This window comes from Cryptotermes secundus, unplaced genomic scaffold, assembly GCF_002891405.2.
Source record: "Cryptotermes secundus unplaced genomic scaffold, Csec_1.0 scaffold184, whole genome shotgun sequence".
NCBI classification, from domain to species: Eukaryota; Metazoa; Arthropoda; class Insecta; order Blattodea; family Kalotermitidae; genus Cryptotermes; species Cryptotermes secundus.
In genome coordinates this window covers 238,478-261,682 of record NW_019725839.1, presented here as the reverse complement: position 1 = coordinate 261,682, position 23,205 = coordinate 238,478, and the positions used below count along the sequence as shown (strand labels likewise).

The 23,205-nt window shown below is 41.2% G+C and overlaps 3 protein-coding genes across 13 annotated transcripts in view; 2 read left to right on the top strand and 1 right to left on the bottom strand.

The window, feature by feature from the left end:
• The window catches only part of LOC111863551 (protein lin-10), a 63,689-nt gene extending 55,929 nt beyond the window's left edge, over positions 1–7,760 (top strand). For all 11 annotated transcript variants that reach the window (XM_023849964.2, XM_023849965.2, XM_023849969.2 and 8 more), the window contains 7 exons: positions 1,714–1,800; positions 2,285–2,449; positions 2,530–2,712; positions 5,939–6,151; positions 6,378–6,497; positions 6,702–6,842; positions 6,956–7,760. In XM_023849964.2, the coding sequence (XP_023705732.1) occupies positions 1,714–1,800; positions 2,285–2,449; positions 2,530–2,712; positions 5,939–6,151; positions 6,378–6,497; positions 6,702–6,842; positions 6,956–7,027 (981 nt within the window). In that variant the 3' untranslated portion in view covers positions 7,028–7,760. The remainder of the gene's footprint in view (positions 1–1,713; positions 1,801–2,284; positions 2,450–2,529; positions 2,713–5,938; positions 6,152–6,377; positions 6,498–6,701; positions 6,843–6,955) is intronic.
• A 3,821-nt stretch (positions 7,761–11,581) lies between these two features.
• Positions 11,582–12,037, bottom strand: LOC111863531 (ubiquitin-conjugating enzyme E2 N). The gene has a single exon (XM_023849920.1). It carries the CDS (start codon positions 12,035–12,037, stop codon positions 11,582–11,584), a length of 456 nt encoding a protein of 151 aa, XP_023705688.1.
• An 887-nt stretch (positions 12,038–12,924) lies between these two features.
• LOC111863575 (COP9 signalosome complex subunit 2) lies at positions 12,925–21,115 on the top strand. Its single transcript, XM_023850020.2, has 9 exons — positions 12,925–13,150; positions 13,284–13,478; positions 15,775–15,900; positions 16,672–16,839; positions 17,468–17,642; positions 17,912–18,050; positions 19,055–19,245; positions 20,625–20,766; positions 20,880–21,115. Exons 1-9 carry the CDS (start codon positions 13,097–13,099, stop codon positions 21,022–21,024), a joined length of 1,335 nt encoding a protein of 444 aa, XP_023705788.1. The 5' UTR covers positions 12,925–13,096; the 3' UTR covers positions 21,025–21,115.
• Positions 21,116–23,205: the final 2,090 nt, after the last annotated feature.

Below are 23,205 nucleotides of genomic sequence, written 5' to 3'. Positions count from 1 at the left end.
ACAAGAGCCTATCCCAGAACTGAAGCAGATAGATTGATAAAAATCTGTTCCATATTTGAAGTTCTTAAGTTCAAAGATCTTCATTTTAGGGGCCTTGTGGTTTAAGACACTTGTCTTAAATGTAAATGGTGATAATATGTCCTGTGTGGCCAAAAGCTTGAAGTATCAAGCTTCCTGTGCCATCTTGTGTTGGTAGGGGCCTTCAGTTAGTTGATCCCCAATCTAAAGCAGTCCTGGCACACACCAGAAAGATTAATTCTGTCAGAATTCTGAGGTGTAATGAGCCCCAGAGCCTAATTTGCAAGTAAAATAAACAATGACATTAACTTCATATCATGTGAAATTCTGTTTGTGCAGTTTGTTGCATTTGTTTTGTGGAATTCTCTCATCTCATAACTCAGTAGCAATATGCAGTTTTCCTCCCACATAATTTAATATTTACATACACAGTAATGTGAAACCAGGATAGGTTGGTGTAGTGACCAGGCTACCAGCTGGACAACCTAGGAATGCTGTTTAATTCCAGGCAAGACATTTTCTCCCCTCCACGGCTTCCAAGACTGGATCTGAGGCCTATCCAATGGGTACCAGGGGCTCTTTCTTAGGGCGTAAAGCAGGTGGGGAATGAAGTTGACCACTGTGTAAGATTTTGAGTTTTCACGGCGGTGACTATGAAGAATGCTGTCTTCTGGGATGTGGTGCCGTGTAGATCTTGCATTCACATAAGAGCTACACAGTGCCACATCTCAGAAGATGGCATTCTTTCAAGTTGGCCACTGATCTCAATCTAGTGCCACAATTAAACATAAATGGAGTTATACCTACAGGCCCTCATGCATCATGTGAGATGCTAAATTAAGAGCAGAGACAGACAACTTAACCCTCTTTTTTGCCTTTGTTTTATTGTATTTATTCATGTGATGTTTCGTTTTACTACTGAATAGGAAGTACTTTGTCAACTGAGTTAATTTAACTTAGCTCAAGCGGTTAGTCGCTGGCTTCCCACCGCGGCAGCCCGGGTTCGATCCCGGATCTGGCCAAGTGGGATTTGTGGTGGACAGAGTGGCACTGGGGCAGGTTTTCTCCGAGTACTTCGGTTTCCCTTGCCAATAGCACCAATTGCTCCACAATCACCCTCACCTATCATCTGGGGCTGGTACAATAGGCCAAATTGGCCGCAGTACAAGGAACTTAGTCCCACCCCACGAGCAATAAAAAAAGTTAACCTACTCTGCAGCTGTTGACACGAATATGGAAGTGAGTTATTTATTTTATTGTATTGACGGATATATAAAAACGATACGTTGACATACACAGCAGGATGTGTTCCCTGAAGATAATTGATTCTACACTCATTTAAATGTCAGAGTTACTGTTATTGTGAGCGAGTTTAGTTCAGTCAAGTGGCTGGCTTTCTGCAACCAGAATTCGGTCCCTAGCTGACAGAGGAGTTCTCTCTTTGCTGCCACAATGTTCAGGCTGACTTGGGGGTCCCACACAGCCTTATCAGTGCCTTCTGCCCTAGGGATGGAGCAGTCAGAGCATGAAGCTGACCTCTCCGCTACATGGCACTGTATAGAGCTTGACCTCCGCAGTCTTGTGGTATGGTACCTAGATACAGGAGCAGTTGTGTTATTAGAACCTGAAGTTTTGCTTTAGAACTATTGTTGTCTGTTCCTTGTGTGTGTAGTGACACTTGGTCTGTTGACATAGGCACCAGAAGGAGAGACACAGCCCAGTACGGAGGTGGACCTCTTTATATCGACTGAGAAGATCATGGTACTGAACACTGATCTCAAGGTACGTGTTACCGAGACACTTCAGAGGCAATGAACTTCAGGCTTTGGTAGTTGTTCAGCTGTTAAGAAAATAAAACTCTCTTGTGGAGCATGAATATTAATTATCATTTTCACAAGCACTGCCCTTGCTTCCTGTCCTGAGCCATTTCAATTCAATTCACGCACATTTTTAATATTTTCCCATTTGTGCCTAGGTCTTGCATAACAAGACATGAGATGTAGTGTGAATACATTTGAAATATGCATCATACACCAACTGTGCAGTAATACATTGTTCTCATGTCTGGTGTGGCACCACATGGTGAATGTTGCGTACAGAACCCCTTTTATCTTTGCATGACAGAACATTTCTTGAGTTTACAGTCTTTCAGGACATGATGCCACATGTTGGCAGAGGGGAAAGCTGTTCCTCTGAGGTGCTGCTATCCCTCCACCAAACTCACAGCAGCAGAATCTTGATATTTCCCTGGGTAATATGCTTGCAGGAGATCATGATGGACCACGCACTACGCACCATATCGTACATAGCGGACATAGGAGATCTGGTGGTGCTGATGGCTCGAAGGAGGTTTGTGCCTCATGACATGGAGGAGGCTCCCAAGATCAACCGCACACCCAAGATGATCTGCCACGTGTTTGAAAGTGAAGAGGTGAGGAAACAAGTGAGAAACAAGTGGTCAAGTTGCCTGTGTCCCCCAGAGCATGTCTGAAGGATATTGGCTTGTTACAGGCACAGTTCATTGCACAGTCAATTGGTCAGGCATTCCAAGTGGCATACATGGAGTTTCTGAAGGCAAACGGCATTGAGGACCATAGCTTTGTAAAGGAGATGGATTACCAGGAGGTGTTGAACTCACAGGAGATCTTTGGGGATGAGCTCCAGATGTTTGCCAAGAAGGAGATGCAGAAGGAGGTCAGTACTATAAACTCTGTTAGATATTTTGAATTGTCTCATTTTGGTCCGTTACACTAATAATCACCAATTGTCAATAGATTTTCCGTAACGTGCAACAATATATATTTTGGTCACTTTTTTATCTCATCTGCCTTACATGTTTCGGTTCCAAGGAACCATCTTCAGAGGCACTTACAACAAATCATGAAAACACTGGCACAGCTCAACATCCACAGTATGTAGTTATTTGTGGAGACTATTACATACCTCTACGAACAAGATATGCACAACAAAGTAAAGCACTTCATCGATAATAATAATATTATCGAGCTAAAAACAAACCCAACTTCAAGGTTCCAGAAATTAATGGAAAACACATTAAAAACATGTAAGAACGTACTAAAACCAGAGACTAGGAAATATACGCACCAAATGAACCCACAAGCGCCCAAACTAAATGCAAAAATAAAAATACATAAACCAGATGCACCAATAAGGCCAGTTATAAATAATACCAACGCCCCTACACACAAACTAGCTAAACATATGCACAAACAACTAAAAACCTTATTAAACTTGAAATATGAATATAACATTACTAATACCTTAAACTTTGCGAATAACATCAGCAAGCTAAAACTAAACCCAGAACATAAACTTCTTACAATGGACATTAAAGACCTTTATGTGAACATTCCAACAAACGAAGTAATCCGCATTACTAATGACTTACTTATCCAAAATCGTATAGGCAAAACTAGTAAAGATGAAATTATCACGATTCTCCGAATGATATTGAATCAAAATTACTTCCAATACAACGATAAATTCTATAAACCAAATTCGGGTGTTGCCATGGGCTCCCCCTTGTCAAGTCTAATGGCAGAAGTATTTCTGCAGCATTTCGAACAAAGGGAAGTAAAACATTTGCTAGAGGACAAACGTATCATCTACTATAATAGATATGTGGATGATATAATTTTGATTTATAACCAATTAAAAGTTACACCCCAATACATCTTAGATCAATTCAATAAGCAAAATAAAAATTTGCATTTCACATTAAATGAAGAGGAGAATAACCAAATAACGTACCTTGACTTGCAGTTAACAAATAACCACGGACAAATAAGAATGGAGATATATAGAAAGCCCACATCGACAGACACAACGATAAGTAATAGTTCTTGCCATCCCAAGGAACAAAAATTGGCAGCATACAAAAATTGGTTACATAGATTATCCATCCTACCTCTGGATAACGTAGCAAAGAGTAAAGAATTAAATACAATCATTAACATTGCGGAAAACAATGGTTATAGTAAAGAATTGATTACACGTATGTATCACAAATGTCGACAACTAAACAAACTTACCCCTATTGAAGGAAGTGAACAGAAATGGGTTTCATACACATATAACGGATGTTACACTAGGAAAATTACGAAGCTTTTCAGAAACACGAACGTAAGAATAGCCTTTAAAGTAAATCATACATTAGGTAAAATACTTAATACTAAACAAAGCATAAACTCCTATGAGCAAAGCGGCGTTTACAAATTAACCTGCTTAGAATGCCAACAAGTGTATATAGGTCAAACAGGCAGAAAGTTGATAACACGCTATAATGAACATATAAGATGTATAAGGTTCAATAAAGATGACTCAGCCTATGCTCAACATATTTTAAATCGACAACATCAATATGGCCCAATTTCGCAAACTATGGAATTGATTGAAGTGGCAAGGAAGGGTAAATTAATGAATATAAAAGAAGAATATCAAATCTACCGCCACTACAGGGACATCAAATTAATAGATGAGCAGAAACAGGCAAAAGAGATCAATACTCAGAACAGCATGTTTGACCTCATTACTACTTGTACACACACACCCCCCACCACGTCACGATACACACAGCTTTAAATAACATCGACGTGCACTCTCCACTGCAGTACACAATACACATCGCGTAAGATACACCCGACCACAAGGTAAGGCCAGGATCAAAAATATTATTTACCATTAAATATATAATAATAGATACAACCTAATGTAATATAATATCTTTGAGCCCACACAACCCTGTGCTGACGCCTCCCCCCATTGGGACGATTCACCAAGAAGGAGCCTGAATATTTTACTTGAACGTTTTTTAGTTTTTAACTTTAAATTTTAACGTTGACGACTCGGTTTGAGGGTGGTTTTTTAGATGCAAGTGCTATACCTGCATTCAAGATACCGGGAAATGTTGTGCTCTACACTCCGATATATGTAATAGTCTCCACAAATAACTACATACTGTGGATGTTGAGCTGTGCCAGTGTTTTCATGATTTGTTGTAAGTGCCTCTGAAGATGGTTCCTTGGAACCGAAACATTAAGGCAGATGAGATAAAAAAGTGACCAAAATATATATTGTTGCACTTGACGGAAAATCTATTGACAATTGGTCTGTTAGATATTTCTAGGAAGCGGGGTCTTCAGATCATGACATGAAGACACATTGAAATGTGTTAGCTAACTAACTGCATGCCACTCACTCAGCTACTCAAGAATTTACCAACATTGTATGGAACCCAAGAGTTCATTACTGTGTTCACAAGAACCCAGTCCTTAGCCAGATGAATCCAATCCATACCTTTCTGTAAGATCCATTTTAATAGTATCCTCCCACTGAAGTCTAGATCGTCATAGGGGTTTCTTTCCTTCTTGCTTTCCCACCAAAACCCTATATGCATTCCTTTTATTGCCCTAACATGCTACATGCCTGGCACATCTCACCCCCTTCCAGTTCATCGTTCTAATTATATTTGGTCAAGAGTACAAGCTTCTCATTACAGATGATTCTCCGGCCTCCCAAACTGTAGAAATCCGTTGCACCTTGACACAGCTGAATGCCCAAGAATTCATTGTTTGCCATTCTCTAGTTCAACATTTCCCAAGCAGAGCTGTGAACACATGGAAAAGAGGGCCTACAGATGGTGAACTAATGTTAATGCTAAGAGACTGCACTGAATTAGAAATGTGCTTCATAGGTGTTGCTGACATTCATCAGTAATGATTTTCTGAAGTAGCTAAATCACATTTTAAGCAATTTTTATACGTTGGGAGGCCTTGAACTTTGTATACACACCAAGGTAGTCCCTGACTGACTGACTGACTGAGTTCAGGATGTTGGGGTTCAGTCCTGATTGACTTGCTGCCATGTCTGAATCGGCATGTCAATGTGGTGACTGTTTCAGGTGGTAGTGCCCAAAGCTAAGGGTGAGATTCTGGGTGTGGTGATTGTTGAGTCTGGCTGGGGATCGATGCTTCCAACTGTGGTGATTGCCAATCTGGCTCCCTCAGGGGCAGCAGCTCGCTGTGGGCAGCTGAACATCGGTGACCAGATCATCGCAATCAATGGCGTCAGTCTGGTGGGCCTCCCACTGTCCACGTGTCAGAACTACATCAAGGTGCGAGTTTGTCTGTCTGTCTGCATAAATAGCAGGGACATATGTCATCATTATCAGGCCTTCAAGTATTGTGTCAGGTCTTAATTGCCAAACTAGAAATTTATTACTAATAAGAATTTAACATTTTCATTGCCAAATTATTTTAAATGCTTTGAACTGAGTTGGACAGTGATTTTTAACATTGGAAAAGGATTTTAAAAAGTGTAAGTTAATTAAACTGTTACAGAATACCAAGACTCAGACAGTGGTGAAGTTAACAGTGGTTCCATGTGCACCAGTGGTAGAAGTGAAGATCAAGCGACCGGATACCAAATACCAGCTTGGCTTCAGTGTACAGAATGGAGTGGTGGGTGTTGACACTGTGACTGCATTCTGGCTTCTCTTAGGTTGTCTGGAGTTCTCGTACCGATTGGTGTTCAGGCATGCTAAGGAAATTGGCAACTAACTAGATCACAATAGAAAAGACTTGGATGTTTTCAGTTTAATAGCTTAAACCTTCCACTGCTAGATGTTATTGCATGGCTGAAGTGTGGCTTTGCCCCCTCCTCAGATTTGCAGCCTGTTACGTGGGGGCATCGCAGAAAGAGGCGGAGTGCGAGTGGGACATCGCATCATTGAGATAAACAACCAGAGTGTTGTGGCCGTTCCCCATGAGAAGATAGTGAATCTGCTGGCCACCTCTGTTGGAGAAGTAAGTGTGTCATCTCCTGGCTCCGTCACAGTCAGCAGAGGCATCCACTGAGGTATGGAAGCTGGCATGACAGACCAACTTTCCCTGCCCTGATAAGGTTTCTATTTTTCCAGATCCTCATGAAGACGATGCCAACGTCAATGTTCCGGTTGCTGACGGGACAAGAGACGCCCGTATACATCTAGTTACGAGCCCAGTTCATCACAGTGTGTATCTAGTCAGAGTTGTCTGGCGAACAGTAGATCAACCCCAGCCCCCAGCCTTCTCTTCCTCTGGATGGGGATCTTTACATTCCAAAGATTTACTTTGGTGGTACATTAGATTGTGTTTCTGCCTGTTGTCCATCATTATTGGACAGTTCGTTCGCAAAGACAAGTGTGGCGATGAAGTGCCTGCCCGTGAAATGTCCGGGCATCCGAACGGAGGTATGTGCCAGGAACATTGACATATCGAACAGTGGCCATACATGCACATTGCTGTAGTGTCAGTAGTGACCTCTTTCCTATCTCTCTGTTATGTTTAAGTCCTGCAACACAGGGATGGCCAACTGGTGGGCCATGTATGGCCTGTGGTGATGCCTTTGTTGTAGTTTGTTTACCACTTTATCCAGAGTTGCCTTTATTCATATAGAAAGGGATGCCACTGACCTTTATTGGGTGTGTGGTAAAGTTGGCTATCCCTGGAGACCTACAGCACAATGTGCAATGGTGTGGGGCCACTCAGAGTGCGTATTCCTCTGGCATCGGACAGGCCCAGTGATAAAGGTATTGCTTACTATTCACACCCCCATTGTGATTTATTTATTGGGGCAGAGACCCCACAACACATGTAGCACCCCACACCTGTGACTTGTAAGTGGAGACATTGTACTCTGATACTGCTTACAGAATAAAATAAATTATGTGTTATTGTCTTCGAGTTCTTATGTTTATTGAAATCTTGATGGCAGTTGGCAAGTCATCTTTACATCCAGCATTGCAGGCTGTCTTCAAATCAGAACTCAGTGACATATGCATCTTGACAATGCAGAAATAACTGTGTAAGTAGTGTGGTAGAGGTTTCAGTGGCATATCATGTGGAAGAGTGCACATTGTATGCAACTTGAGAAACCTCTCAGCACCTCTAAAATGGAGACCAACAGACTTGACAGTTTAGAAATTGTCCTTCATTAGATTAAAATATATAAGACTATAATTTTACTTGTTTTCTATGGGTGTGAAAGGTGGTTGCTCACAATAAGGGAAGAACAGACTGTGTTAGAAAACAGGGCACCGAGGGAAATATTTGGACCTAAGAGGGTGTAAGTGACAGGAGGAGGGAGCAGACTGTATAATGAGGAGTCCCATAATTTGTATGTCCTGCCAATTATTAGGATAATCAGATCAAGAATGAGATGACTGGGGGACACAGTGCACATGGGAGACGTTAGAAATGTATCAAAATTTTTGGATGAAGTATGAAGGAAAGATATCACACCTATATGGGAGCATATTATTAAAATGTATCTTGCACAAAATGTGTGTCAGAATGTGGAGTAGTGATCTGAGAACAGGGCTCAGTGGTGGGTGTCTGATTCAATCTGGGGAATTTATTGACTAGATGAGTGATTACTAGCTTCTTAAGGAGGACTCGCCTCCATGGTGCTAGATCATTAATTGAGAATGATGTCAGTAAAGTGTAATTATGGCCAACATCACTGCAGATGCTGTACCATCCAGCCTGATATTTGTAGCAGTAGGTGGCATTCTAGCAGACTGTAGACATATTCTGAGGGTCCTCTGATCAAATCTGCATCAGGACACCACTTATCCTGAGGTTTCCGATAGAATTCAGTCCCTTAAACCAAACAATACCTCGACCATTTCCATCTAAATCCTTTACAATTTATCAGTTGTCCAGCCTTTTGACACTGTATGGTTGTAAAATGGACAATGAATAGAATTCTGTCCTATCCTATGAGATATAATGCTGTGTAGTCCACTGAAAGTCAATTGATGTTTCAGAGGAACATGTCACTTCCATCTTCAGGGTGAAAGAATAAGGCAAACAAGGACCAGTGTGAAGCAGGTAACAAGCAGAGCTCTTGGTCCACACATACTGATGTTAGTCATCTGATTATTTTGCGACTTCAGGCCAATTACTGAAGTTAGTAGAATTTGATGTTAAGATGGGCTAGTGCATTGGGATGAAAATGGGACAACAGACTGTGGGCAGTAACACTGGTACCTGAATATGGAGGAACTGTTCCCCAGAACAATACAGTCTGAAAACAATCACCACCAGAAGAACTTTTTTATTGTATCACACTAGAAATATTAAGTAAAATCATAAGTCAGCCAGGTATGCCCCATGTGTCAGTAAAGTGTGATGTACAAGTAGAGTCTAAAGGGTTCTGATGGTGTATAACACTCAGAATTACTGGGTTTTCGGACTCTGTCCATCATCGCGTATTCTAAAAACTAGAGAACACAGTGTTTCGGAAACTGGGTCTGTTTCCGTCTTCAGGTGAGTGGGGAGACACCTATTGTCTTGGGTTCCTTAGAAAGAGCTAACCCCAACTGAGGACAGCAACAGATCCAGTTTCTGAAACCTGTTCTCTAGTTTTTTGAACACTGAATGAAGAACAAAGTCCAAAAACCCAGTAATTCTGAGTGTTGTATTGGTCATACACACAAAACACAGGAATGCTTTCTATGTGATATGACTCATCCATTGTGGATTGTGTAAATCTCTGAAGTAATGCAGTGGGAGCTAAATTTTCCAAGATTCATTATACAATGTTTCTGGTTTCATTTGCTGCAAGCTACTGTTTTCAGAATGTGGTTTTATTAAATAAATACATCATCAACATCACAAAGTTAAATTGGGTTAGAAGGCTACAGCAAGAACACTTCTGACTGGTATCTGGGAAGTCCTTGGTTCAAATTTTGGCCAGGATATCAGATATCATCACAGAAGCTTTTCATGGTTTTCCTCACTCCCTCCAAGCAAGATCTGTGATAGTACCTTAAATTAGGCCATAACCGCTTCCTTCAACTTCTTTCAATGTTACTATTCACTGCATTACTGACTCCATGGAGGTAGTCCTTGACAAGCTAACAGTCAGCTACTAAAGAACTTACAAGAATTTATGGAACCTGAAGATTCACAACTGTGTTCATAAGAGCCCACCAATCCACTCCACACCCTCCCATTCTATTTCTGTAACACTCATTTTAGTATTACTGTACCATCTATGCGTTAGGTATTTACAGTGGTTTGTTTTCTTCAGGTCTTCCCACCAAACCTTTTATGCACTTCTGTTCACTCCCATGACTGCTATATGCTGTGCCCATCATACCTCCTTGATTATGTCACCCAAATAATATCTGGCAAGGCGTGCATATTACAAAGCTCCTCGTCACATCACTGTCTCCTCCCCCGTTACTTCATCCCCCTACTAAAAGCATCCTTAAGTAAACTAGACTAAATCACAAAATTATCCACTTCAATATGTTTTGACACAAGTCACCTACTGAGTAGTCAAATGGTAGGTAACTGCTGTGCTGTTGTTCCACTGTATCACATTATGCCTTAAGACCTGTGCTTCCACATTGTACTCTATGCTAAAAAGGTACAACCTACATAACCAGAGCATGTTGCAATAGTCAGTGCAAAATTAAACAATTATTGCAGGCAGATCATTGCATATTCAGAGATTGGGGGGGGATATAAAACAGCATCGCAAATAAGATTTCTTTAATGCTAGTGGCAGTAGTTCGGAAACAAAGATGGTGACTGATCCAGGGGAAGGCAAAGTGTGTACTATTGTTTGTGAAAGCTCAATTTATTGAAACAGTACACAATACTGTCAATTCATGACATTGTGCCTAATTATGCACATAGGCAACCAGACTGTTGCCTTTTTCTTTTATGTACATGAATAATAAGGGTGGAAAAAGTATTAGATGGGGGCACTGCACCCTCACAGAACCCAAACACAACCATCTTGGCTTCCTATGACTAATTTATTCAAATCATTAAGAACTCTACAACAATGATGATGAACCAGGCACAGATAAAAAAACAGCTCTTCCTCTCTGATGCACAACTACGGGTTCGTGTGATCACGAATCAGTAAGTTGATAAAACAGTAGATATCATAAAAACTGTGACTGAAGAATTATACATACGTACATGCTCTTTATTTTGTAAATATTGAAGACCTAAACCAATTTGCTGTAATGCAACCTTTAGGCCAAGTAAAATACAAAACTTATTGGATGTGTTGGTTTTTCATATTGCCAGTGCTTGGCAACGATTATTTTGGCAACAATTTCCCAGTCATGGAAAATACAATTGTCATTTGAAGCGATAAGAAAAGAATCATCAATGAAGAATAGTTCAAAAGTAGCCAAGATTGCAAGACACTCGACATAACAGTGATTTTTTTCACCTGAAGCCATTTGCAAATGACATGGTGTGATAGAAACTTGCTTTCTCACAACTGATCTTGACCATGTAATGTGCAAATGGGCTGTACAACTGCTGAAACTGTTCTAGGTATTTCCAGAGCCCTGCATGGGTGGGCAGTTACCCTATTAGGAATACAAGATGCTAAGCTGATTGGAATTTCCTACCTGCAAATTAGCATTCTCAAGTTTACATAGTAATTAGAACATAAAAGTGTGTTGGTTCATTGACAGTGATATAAACTGGCCCATGCATGAGTCTATACTTTTTATCAATTCAGTTCCTTATCAATTGTCCATAGCATATCTTCGGGTCCACTCTTTCGCGTTACGGATGGCCTCGGCTTCATTTACTTTCCAGAGTTCTGCCACATCATTTGCCAATGGATCGTCTGGGTTTGGTGCACTGAGAAGGGCCTGGATTGAAAGGAGGACCGTTCGAATTTGTAGAGCTGGGCTCCACTTATCCTTTAAAATGTCCAAACAAATACGTCCAAGTCTGTCAATATTAGGATGATAGATTTTAGTGATGAAACGAACTTTGGGTGCTGACATAGGATAATCTTCTGGCAGAAATAGTTCCAGCTTGAATAATCCTCCTTCAAAGGGTGAATCTTCTGGGCCGGTGACAATAACATGGAAATATCGGGCGTTACTCTCATCCGGCACGGCACTGATCCCAGGGACTGGTTCTTGCATCAAGCGCTGTGTTTCCTTGATTATTCTACGAGGTAACGCTGTCATTTTGAAACACTTCTAATATTCAACTTATAAACTTCCACACAAAAATAATATAAGTCACACTCCGATTTGTAGATTTTTGGAGGTAGTACAATTTGCAACAAAAAGTCACCGATTCGTTTCTGTTTTCTAAGCTCCTTCACTACTTGACGTCAAGTTCTATCGAATCAGTTATTGCCAAGATTAGTCCTCGTAAGAAAAAGTCTTCTTGTAGTATACCCGTGATACAAGCTCCTGCCATCCACCAACGCAGCAACAAATTAATAACAGGGAGACGAAAGAAGGAGAACGAATTATGTTTCGTGTTCTACTCCACGGAAGCTGCTAACAGCAGAGGCTGGACAATGCCAAACTGTTATCTTAGACATTTTATCACGCATATAGCCGAACACTGCGAAGGGCTACCATTCCCCAAACGAAAACTGCCGCTGCAATATGTGACCCAGAACCCAGAATGTGGAAGATACCACATTATAGATTGCAAGCACAGGGCTCAATCATTGCGCTCTAACTCGGAAGAAAATTAATGCACATTATGCTCAATTCAGCGCTTTATTATTATTATTATTATTATTGCCAAGTGTAGTTGCACCCAGTGTGCATGTTAATCGTCTACATCCTGAAGGTGAAAGCAGCATGCTCCTCCTAAACGTTGTTGAATTTTTGCCAGGCTACACAATATTGCAAGACTGCAATAATTTTGCTTCTGGCATTGGTGTTACAGAAGTATTAATAGCACTCCGTACATAAATTCAAAGCGTCTATGAAATAATTTTCATCTTTGACACCGTTTTCCGTGGTGATGTTCTCAGAAAATGAACGTCGCAAAAATCGTACCGTATATCTAGTCCGTGGCCATGTTTTCCGATGTTTTCAGTTCGAGACGTCCAAGTCGTTCAAGTGATCCGTGGACGAAGTGTTTGGTCGGCATGTAAGTAGGTGTGGGTCTGTAGCAGTCCGGATCTGTAGGGTCTGCAGTGTGATGTGAGTTGTACGGTTCTATGGTGAAGGAATATCAAGTTACATTTATTATTGCTTTTACGTAACTTGGGAGAAACTGAAATGTCTGATGTGGAGGATGATTTTATGTGTGAAGAAGAGGAGGACTACGGATTGGTAAGAAATTGAAGTTCATAGTTATGATTTCGTATTTATAGCGGCAAATGAGATTTGTAGCAATAGATCACTGTAGGCCGCGGTGCAAGGCCTACCCCTCATACATTCATTCATTAGTCATTTATGAATGCAGGAATATTCAGAAGACAGCAACTCAGAACCAGATGTGGATCTAGAGAACCAATATTACAACTCCAAGGCTCTGAAGGAAGATGATCCTAAAGCAGCCCTTGCATCCTTCCAGAAAGTGCTTGATTTGGAAGGAGGAGAGAAGGGTGAATGGGGTTTCAAAGCATTGAAACAAATGATAAAAATCAATTTTAAACTGGTTAGTGTATAAATTATATATTATTTTATAGTATTCATTGACACGATTGGGAACAAGCTTGCAATTTTGTTACTGTTTTCTGAAGTTCAGAATGAGGAAGACTTAAATATTGGAATGTGTTCCTTTTTGGCCATTGACACAATAAATTTTCAAACAAATCTTTTCAGTATCACTGTATTAACATTGGTTTTATTTAGTGACTGCTACATGATTTGATCCATGTTTGGATTATCATCAGGAAGTTTCTTAATATGTACAACACACACTCTAAAGAGAAAATAAATTCATCATGGTACTACACAAGAAAATCAGGAAGAAATACATACTGTATGTCCAAAAAGTACCTGACTTTATTTTTTTCCACTGTAAGTAATGGCCAAAGGGGTGGGGAAACTGAGTGTAGTGGTAGAAGGGACTTTGATGCGCATGCGTGATTTTTTGCTGACTCGCAACACTGCCGGATGTGTCTGTGGCTGCCAGATGTCGAAGTGGTGTAACATGTTCGTCGCATTCTCATTTCGCTCAAGATGACAGAACGCTTGGAGCAGCGATACTGCATTAAATTTTGTCAGAAACTTGGGGATACTGAATTGGAAACAATTCGCAAAATTCAGCAGGCTTTCGGCGATGATGCAATGGGGGTCACTCAAATTAAACAGTGGTTCAACTGCTTTAAACATGGCCGTATGTCGGCGGACAGTGAGCAGCATTCCGGGAGACTGTCAACTAGCCGAAATGCTGATGTCATTGAAGAATTGGAGACACTGATCACGGAGGACTGTCGTTTGGCCATCCGTGAAGTTGCTGATGAGGTTGGGATCAGCAGAGGTTCTGCAAACACAATTTTAACTGATGATTTGGGCATGCGAAGAGTGGCGGCAAAATTTGTGCCCAAGCTGCTTTTGCCGGAGCAGCAATAACTCAGTCTTGAGGTCGTGCAGGACATGCTGGAGTGTGCCAACAGGGATTCTGAGTTCCTGAAGACTGTGATCACTGGTGACGAGTCGTGGGTGTATGGATATGACCCAGAAACCAAGGTCCAGGCGTCACAATGGAAGCACCCAACATCCCCGAGGCCCAAAAGAGCACGACAGGTTCGGAGCAATGTGAAGGTGATTCTGACTGTTTTTTAGATTACCGGGGTATTGTGCATCATGAGTATGCACCACTAGGCTAGACTGTCAATAAGAAGTACTACCAAGAACCCCTCCGCCATCTTCGTGATGCAGTTTGGTGCAAGAGACCGGAGCTGTGGGATGCACGAAACTGGCAGCTGCTTCACGACAACGCCACAGCTCATTCATCGCACCTGATCCAGGGTTTCCTGATGGAGCATGAAATTCCGCAGGTTCGCCAGGCTCCCTACTTTCCTGACATGGCTCCTTGTGATTTCTGGCTGTTCCCGAGATTGAAGACACCGCTAAAAGGCTGCCGTTTTGACAGCCGCGAGGACATCATACAGAACGTGATGGCACCGCTGCACACAATTCCAAAAGAAGCCTTCCAGAATTGCTTCCAGCAATGGTAGGATCACTGGGCTAAGTGTGTGGAGTCACAAGGGGCCTACTTTGAAGTCGATTAGTAATTGTAACCACCCAGATACAGAACTTTTTTTTCCCGGCCCAAGGTCGGATACTTTTTGGACAGAGTAGCATACAAGTAGCAACAAGAATTGTATGCGAGTAATCAATCATACCATATGAAACAAACATTAACAGTGAATTCTTAAAGACATTATCACCCTCGAACATACAAGAAGCATCGACAAGATACAAACACTAATTTATACAATTTTAGCCCAGAGGATTAACTGTAATACCAAAAAAGAAAACCAATGTTTGTTGTAATGGTATAGAAATCAATGGATTTTTAAAATAATACTAATATGGATTGATATTAGGACAATTCAATAACAAGCACATATTTAGGAAAGTATACACGTAGCAGACGCTAAGTAAAACCAGTGTTAGTACAGTGATATTGAATTGGCTTGTTTGAAAATTTGTTGTGTTGACAGCCAAAAAATCACATTGTGATGCACAACAGGATGCAGACAGTAATGGTAGTTAAATATATCAGCCTAGACTAGTCATTGAGCATATTATCAAGATTTATTGGAGACTGTAGATGTTCTTGGCATGGCTAACTGGTGAATTGGCATGGACTGTTCTACATTTCCAAACTTTCCACTGTTCTCGCACTACAAAGGCTCCAAGCATTGGCATTTGTGTTACTAAGTCTACAAGTCAGTCAGAAGCAATGGTATAGCTAAGTGTACGCTGCATGGCTGTTGCAGAGCAATTACCGGGAGATGATGGCGCGCTACAAGCAGTTGTTGACATACATCAAGAGCGCGGTGACACGCAACCACAGTGAGAAATCCATCAACTCTATCCTCGACTACATTTCCACATCGAAGAATGTGAGCCCTTTTTAACGCTGTCTCCTGTGAACAGTTAGAATAGGAGGAGGGGTGTCCTGTAGAGTTTTTTTTTTTTTTTTTGTAAGGAACCTGTTGCATTTGTCTTCATGGTAGCCTGAAGGTGGCAATGTTGGGAGAAATCTACCAGAGTTCATGGCGTTGCATCAGTTAATACAGTATTCTTCAAGGTGATGTATGTTTGCAATAAGGAAGCCAGTTTCCTGTCCGAATGGTTTATGTCAGGACAAGAAGCCATAAATAAACTCTAAATCAGTCTTCTTGTGTATCTGGAGGGTTTTTAAAGTAATAGAAGTGTCTCTTGGCTGTATTACAGCCTGTTGCATGTGGTGGTATTCTTTTGCTGAAACCGTAGAGACTCCAGCGAAAGAATAGATGGTTTAGGTTGATTAGAATGTTATGTCTGTTAACTGTAAATGAAAGTCAGAGTAGAAACATCCCCCTGAAGTAACTGGAGATTGAGCGCTGATCTACCTGAATGAGAGTCCCGCATGCTGACCAAGTTATGGAGATTTTTCCATCATGTTTTGTTATGCCTCCTTAAACATACATATTCTATTTTATTGTCCTCTGGAACCTCACATCCAGTGAGAGATCAGCTCCATGGACCCTCTATTCCACGTGAGTACTGGAAGAGATTGAGTTGCCACATTTTACTATAACTGGGATGGTGCATGACGGCCACAAATGCAGCATGCAGTGCAAACATTTTGTATGAGAATTTCAGTGTTGTGACAGTCCGTGGTATTGCAGATGGAGTTGCTACAAGACTTCTACGAAACAACATTGGAGGCTCTGAAAGATGCAAAAAACGACCGTCTGTGGTTCAAGACGAACACGAAACTTGGAAAGCTGTATTTTGACCGTTCGGATTTCAACAAACTGGCCAAGATACTAAAGCAGCTACACCAGTCATGTCAGGTGAGTTGCAGGCAGAATTGAGTGGTACTCTGCCAACAGACTTCTGTGAATGTTAGGCACACATGTTCCTCTGATTCCCCTATTATGTCTTTAGTATGTCTTTATAATAGTGACTAGTTGCTTTGGGTAAGTTGTAATGGTTTATTTTGTGTGTGTGTGTGTGTGTGTGGCCTTGTTGCCCCATGCAAAACCCTGAATATGTGCAGGGGAAGTAGTGTAAAAGTATGGTGACTTGAATATCTTGTGTTACATCTACCAGTCATAAATAAATCATACGAGAGAGTGTGTGTGTGTGTGTGTGTGTGAGCACTGAAATGGGAAGTTCTCATGGGGAGAGTGTCATGGCCGAGTTAATGGCACTCATTCATGTATGGGAATTGCAGGTTCAAATTTCAGCCTAGAGAGAAGCAACCCTAAATGAGCATTTTGGGATTTTACTCAGTTGCTGCAAATAGTACTTCAAACTACGTCATAGTCATTTCCTTCTGCACCTTATCAAATTTATTACTTGTTAATATTCATAAAGTTTGGTGCTGTATAGTACGAGTTGCTGACATCAGGATTAACTGGATGGGATATATACATTGTGTTTCCTGCAGTTCTGACAATGGCTGTACACTCGTTGCAGACTGATGAGGGCGAGGATGATCTGAAGAAAGGTACGCAGCTGCTGGAGATCTACGCTCTGGAGATTCAGATGTACACTGCGCAGAAGAACAACAAGAAGCTCAAGACCCTGTACGAGCAGTCGTTGCACATCAAGTCTGCAATCCCGCATCCTCTCATCATGGGTGTCATTCGAGGTGAGAGGCCCGACTCGCGTTCTCAGGAGTGATCACATGTCTGAGTCACGAGTGTCAGGAAAGCTGTATGGTTACTGCAGTGTGATAAAGTAATGGAGGGGAAGCATGTTGTCAAGGCACAAAATAAACATGCTTTATTCTAATTCTATAGGAAGGGAAGTCACGTTACAGTGACGTCTCAGTCTGCCTAAAAATGAAGATGACAGTGGAAACTGCTGAAGTGTAGAAGGGAGGATAACGTCTGATTGTCACTGTAATGCCCTTTGCAGAGTGCGGTGGGAAGATGCATCTCCGGGAGGGAGAGTTTGAGAAGGCACACACTGACTTCTTTGAGGCTTTCAAGAACTACGATGAGTCAGGCAGTCCACGCCGTACAACATGCTTGAAGTACCTCGTGTTGGCAAACATGTGAGTGTTGATGCTGTAGCAGTGAAGTCGTCTCACATGAGTTTAACACCCTTCACTGTAAGAAGTGGTGCAAACCTGAGTTGCGTATAGTAGAGATTGAATGGGGTGTGCATTAAAGAATCCTTGCTCTGCTACTGTCTGTGATGTCGTGTATCCCTTTTTTGAAGAGTCAGCCCTCAGTCAGCCCCTTGTGACAGTGACTTGACTACATGTAGTGGGTTCCGAGGTGACAATCATCATGTAGCTAAAGCCTCACACATAAAACACTGGACATGCCAGGCTGTTTCTTCCATGTCATGGCACCTTTCAAAGTCCCAGTTTGAATATGTGTTTCTGAAAGTGACAGTGTCTTACTGGCTTACTGCCGTCTCTGTCACCTGGTTCCTGTTTTAAATTGCAATTAAGCACAGCTGCGGGAATGTTAACAGAGGCCAGCTGTTAGTGCATTTGTAGTCATGATTTAAATATGTTAAAAGCTAATGAAGGAATTATTTTAGATTGTTCATTTCCCATTGCAGAGTTGAAAATCGTGAGGTAATTATAGTCACTAAGTTTGCTGTGTTGTGTTTGAGCTGATCACTGGTTTTGTCACTTCAAGTAGTGACTATTTCTGCCAATATAAGGACACTGAAACCCATTTAATACTCCATGGTTTGAGGTTTTCCCTCGTTTAAGGTTTTGGTCAGTGTTCAAATTCACTGCTCCCCATAGAAACCATACATGATGGTTTCACTTGACCATATTACAGTGGAGAAACCAAATTAAACATTCTTTTACTTTCCTTCCCTGATCATAACACTGAGGTATGAATTTTTAAAATATGTTATAAAATACTTGTATGAAGCAGTAAACTGACTCGATGAGTGACGAAGGTTTCATTGGTGATGCTTTGCAATAATAGCAGTGAACGTTTGGTTTCCATAAGAGGGGAGAATCTGTTGACCATTTGCAACCGCTTGAGCATCACCTGGCACTGTGCGGCTTTCTTTCTTTCTTGGTTTCAGGCTCATGAAATCTGGCATCAACCCGTTTGACTCACAGGAAGCAAAACCCTATAAGAACGACTCAGAGATCCTGGCTATGACAAACCTTGTCTCATCCTATCAGAACAATGACATCAATGAGTTTGAGACAATTCTGAAGCAGAACCGTCGGAATATAATGGATGACCCTTTCATACGGGAACATATTGAAGGTGGGTATGTACATGTTATGCTGATAATATTAACTCTTTGTCATCTGACACTGTCAAGTCTGTCCAGATGGCTTTACCATATGCCCAATAAGTTCATGCTTTGATTGTGCTTGTATTGTCATCAACAGATGGCAGTCTTGTGCTCTTCTACAGTCTTTCCTTGACCAAAGAATGCATTTTATTTCTTGATACACACTAAAGAGGACACTGCAGTAGCCAGGCTGTAAGGTTAGGCAGGGTACTAAAGGAAAAAGGGATACAATTGCTTGCTTTGTTGATCCTCTTGTGCCCAATGGCTTACATGTGTTCCTTATGCCTTTCTACTTCTCTTCCTTTAAATGTGTTCTGCATATGCTGTCCTCAGATTATCATCTCTCTCTGAAGTCTTGATCTGTGTTTTGGTTGCTGCTCAACATATCTCATTTCTGTACTGCAGTGTGGATTATTGTACAGTGCTGTCCGTAACTAGAGACTGTAGCATCAAATGGTAGGACGACAGGTGAATGAATTGGAAAGAATTTGGAAGGAAACACTCATGACTTAATCAGAATACTATTCTCACATTTGCCAGTAGGGACTGGGGAAAACTAAGAGAATGTCAGCATTCCTGGCTGAGGTTTGGACAAAGCACCTTCTGAGTGTGAGTGTAGTGCATTACTGCTTTGCCAACCCCTTCGGTTGTAGTACATTGAAATCCTGCATTCACTCAACATTTGTTTTTCATTTTCCTTCTGCACTTCCTGGATCATGGAGCAACAGCAAGTGCATGCCCCAGCTGTCATTCTGCTGAAGTTGATCCTGAAGATTGTTGAATGATGCAGTGGTGATTATTAACCTTGTATCTGGTAGGTATGGTTGAATATTCCCAGTAGAATAAATACAGATGGAGCTTGAAACTGTTAACTGAACACCTTGATGTGATACTTGGCATTAGTGCTTCTTATTTTGGAGCTGTTCTGTCCAGATGTGAACCAGAGACCCCACATTCTGTCCAAGGATTTCCTCAGTCCATTCAGTTGCATACCTCGAGTAATAACTGCCGCTTGAGAGTAGGCCACAAACAATTCCATCATTGTTCTTACCAGTTACCATTCATAATGGTCTTCTCATTTATTGTAAATGCTATAAATATCCATGCAGCTGATACAGGGCTGCTGACAATTCTGACTTGAGGTGTGCCCAATTTGTATCTTGGCTGGCACATTGGTTGTCCTGAATGTTTCTCAGGTTTGTGAGGCATTTGCAGGATATCTCCCGCTTCTGCGTTCTTTCCTGTTCACTACCATCCACTCATATGATGCTGTATACTCTTCGGTACTGACAGCACTGATGAGCTGTGAGCAGGTGGATAAATATAAAGATAATCTGTGTTGTGGCAGACCTGCTTCGTAACATCCGCACACAAGTGCTCATCAAGTTGATCACCCCGTACACCAGAATACATATCCCATTCATCTCAAAGGAGCTGAACATAGATGCCTGTGAAGTGGAGAGCCTTCTTGTCTCCTGCATTCTGGACAGGTGAGTGCAGTCGAGTGTCTGTTCAGGCTACATCCAAAGCTCTCCAGTAGTATCTTTGCTAGAGATTTCAGTGCTTTCTGTCCAAACTGTATATGTATTCTTATCATTTACAGTACGATACGTGGCCGTATCGACCAGGTGAACCAGGTACTAGAGCTTGACAAACAGTCTGTGTGTGCAGCACGCTACAATGCCCTGGACAAGTGGACAAGTCAGCTGGCAACACTTCACCTTGCAGTTGTCAACAAAATGGCTTAAATTTCATGATCTTTCCAGCAAAGTTATGTATTCTGTGGTTTGTTAAGATATTTATGATGTACAAAATAAAATTTCTCTAAGCAAAGTTTAAGAAGATGTTTCAGTCCTAATTCTTTGTAGGAAGAATCGTGCATGGCCTGTCATGAACCAGATTTGTTTAATTTTTTCAGGCCCACCCAGTATTTACAGATTACTAATGTCCAGCTCTTCACAATTCATCCCACATAGGTCAGCATTTTATCAAAACACTTATGACAGTATTACCCACTATATGAAGTTTATAAATAATTTTAAAATTTGAATACAAATTTTCTGCTTACATTAAGGAATTGAAATATAGTATTATTCTGCTTGGCAGTCAAAAGTTATCCCACAGAAGCAGATATACTGGATGTATCAGAAATATGCCGTAATACTACATTCGTTATGTTGCAGTATTACTGTGTACTACACCATCGTCACACAGCATCTAAAGTTCTGCATAATCCTGTGTTTTGTTACCCTCAGGCCATCTATACAGTGGAGCCCCGTTTAGTGTTTCCTGTCATATAAACGTTCAGCTTTGACCATCTGAAGTCAGTAATCTCTGTGTTAAATTTCCTCCCTTTAAGGTTCCCACAGTGAGGAATATGAAGAGATACCGCCACCATCTTCAGGGTTGAAGAGTATGCCAGGCAAGAAGCAGGTAGCAGGCAGACCTCTGTTCAAACCCAGTGACACCCAAAGGAACCTTAAAAGGGGGGTGTTTCACTGTTATGTTCAGTAAGCTTCCAGTGTAGAACTTAAAATCACCCTTCTGGAAATTTGGAGTAAATATTAGAATTACAAACATACATAATTCATAAATTCACTGATCCGTTGTCTGAATTGGACCGGATATTGAACTCATCAAAATAAGACTTGATTGCAGAAGTACAATTGTGTCAACAGCAAACAACCACACACAACCAAAAGCACCAAATAACCATTATTTACATTGTCATTCATAAACAAAATTACAAGGAATATAGTTATTAAATGTTATACATGCTTAGCAGAAATATATTCATCTATTGACTAAAAAGCATTTGTTGTGAGGAAGCTTTTCAGTGTGTGTTTGAAAATCTTCACAATATCACTCATCCTTTGTATATTTTCAGGAAGATTATTATAAACCATAACACGCCTCTCTGGATTGAAGATAATTCTTCGTAACAAGCTTATTTTTTATGGTGAGGAGTTGTTAGCCCCATGCCAAACCCCCAAGATGGAAGGCCACCCCTTGTCAGCTGTCTGTGACTGCTTATTCAATATATTTGCAACTTCCCTCCATACTTGGAGGGCGTCTCCTCCATCCGCAACCTGAGGATGTGCCATGCTGTGGTAACAAGGGGGCCCACCTAAGCATTACCCGAGTTCAGTCTCTTCTTAATTTCCTCCAAAACCTGATTCAGGAGGAAATTAAGAGGTGATTGAACGTGGGCAGTGCTTGCTACCATTCAGTCCAGAACCTTTTGTCTTCTTGTCTGCTGTCTAAAAACATAAAAATTAGAATGTACAAAACTATAATTTTGCCTGTGGTTCTGTATGGGTGTGAAACTTGGTCTGTGACATTAAGGGAGGAACATAGATTGAGGGTGTTGAGAATATTTGGACCAAAGAAAGATGAATTGATAGGAGGTTGGAGAAAATTGCATAATGAGGAGCTTCATAACTTGTATTCTTCTCCAAGTACAATTAGAACGATCAAGTCAAGGAGGATGAGATGGGCAGGGCATGTAGCACGAATGGGGGGAGAAGAGGAATGCATATAGGATATTGGAGGGAAAGCCAGATGGAAAGAGAACACTGGGAAGACCAAGGCATAGGTGGGTGGACTTTTAAAATGGATCTTAGAGATATGGGATGGTATGGATTGGATTGCTCTGGCTCAGGATAGGGACCAGTGGAAGGCTCTTGTGAACACGGTAATGAACCTTTCGGTTCCATAAAATGCTGGGAAGTTCTTGAGTGGCTGCACAATTGGTGGCTTCTGAAGAAGGGCTCAGCTCCATGAGTGAATTAAAATTCTTCCAAACACAAAGTGCAAAAAAAATCTAGTAATTTGTTAAGAAATTCAGGTTGTGTGTGCGCTTCTATTACAACTGTAGACAAAAATTCTTTTAGGAACGCATCTGCACTTATAACATGGGAGTCTATGGG

Coding starts and splice junctions, on each gene's coding strand:
- LOC111863531 (XM_023849920.1), bottom strand. CDS start 12,037: ATGACAGCGTTACCTCGTAGAATAATCAAGGAAACACAGCGCTTGATG.
- LOC111863575 (XM_023850020.2), top strand. CDS start 13,097: ATGTCTGATGTGGAGGATGATTTTATGTGTGAAGAAGAGGAGGACTAC. Junction 18,051..19,054: donor TACCTCGTGTTGGCAAACAT/GTGAGTGTTGAT, acceptor TCTTGGTTTCAG/GCTCATGAAATCTGGCATCA. Junction 20,767..20,879: donor GTCTCCTGCATTCTGGACAG/GTGAGTGCAGTC, acceptor TATCATTTACAG/TACGATACGTGGCCGTATCG.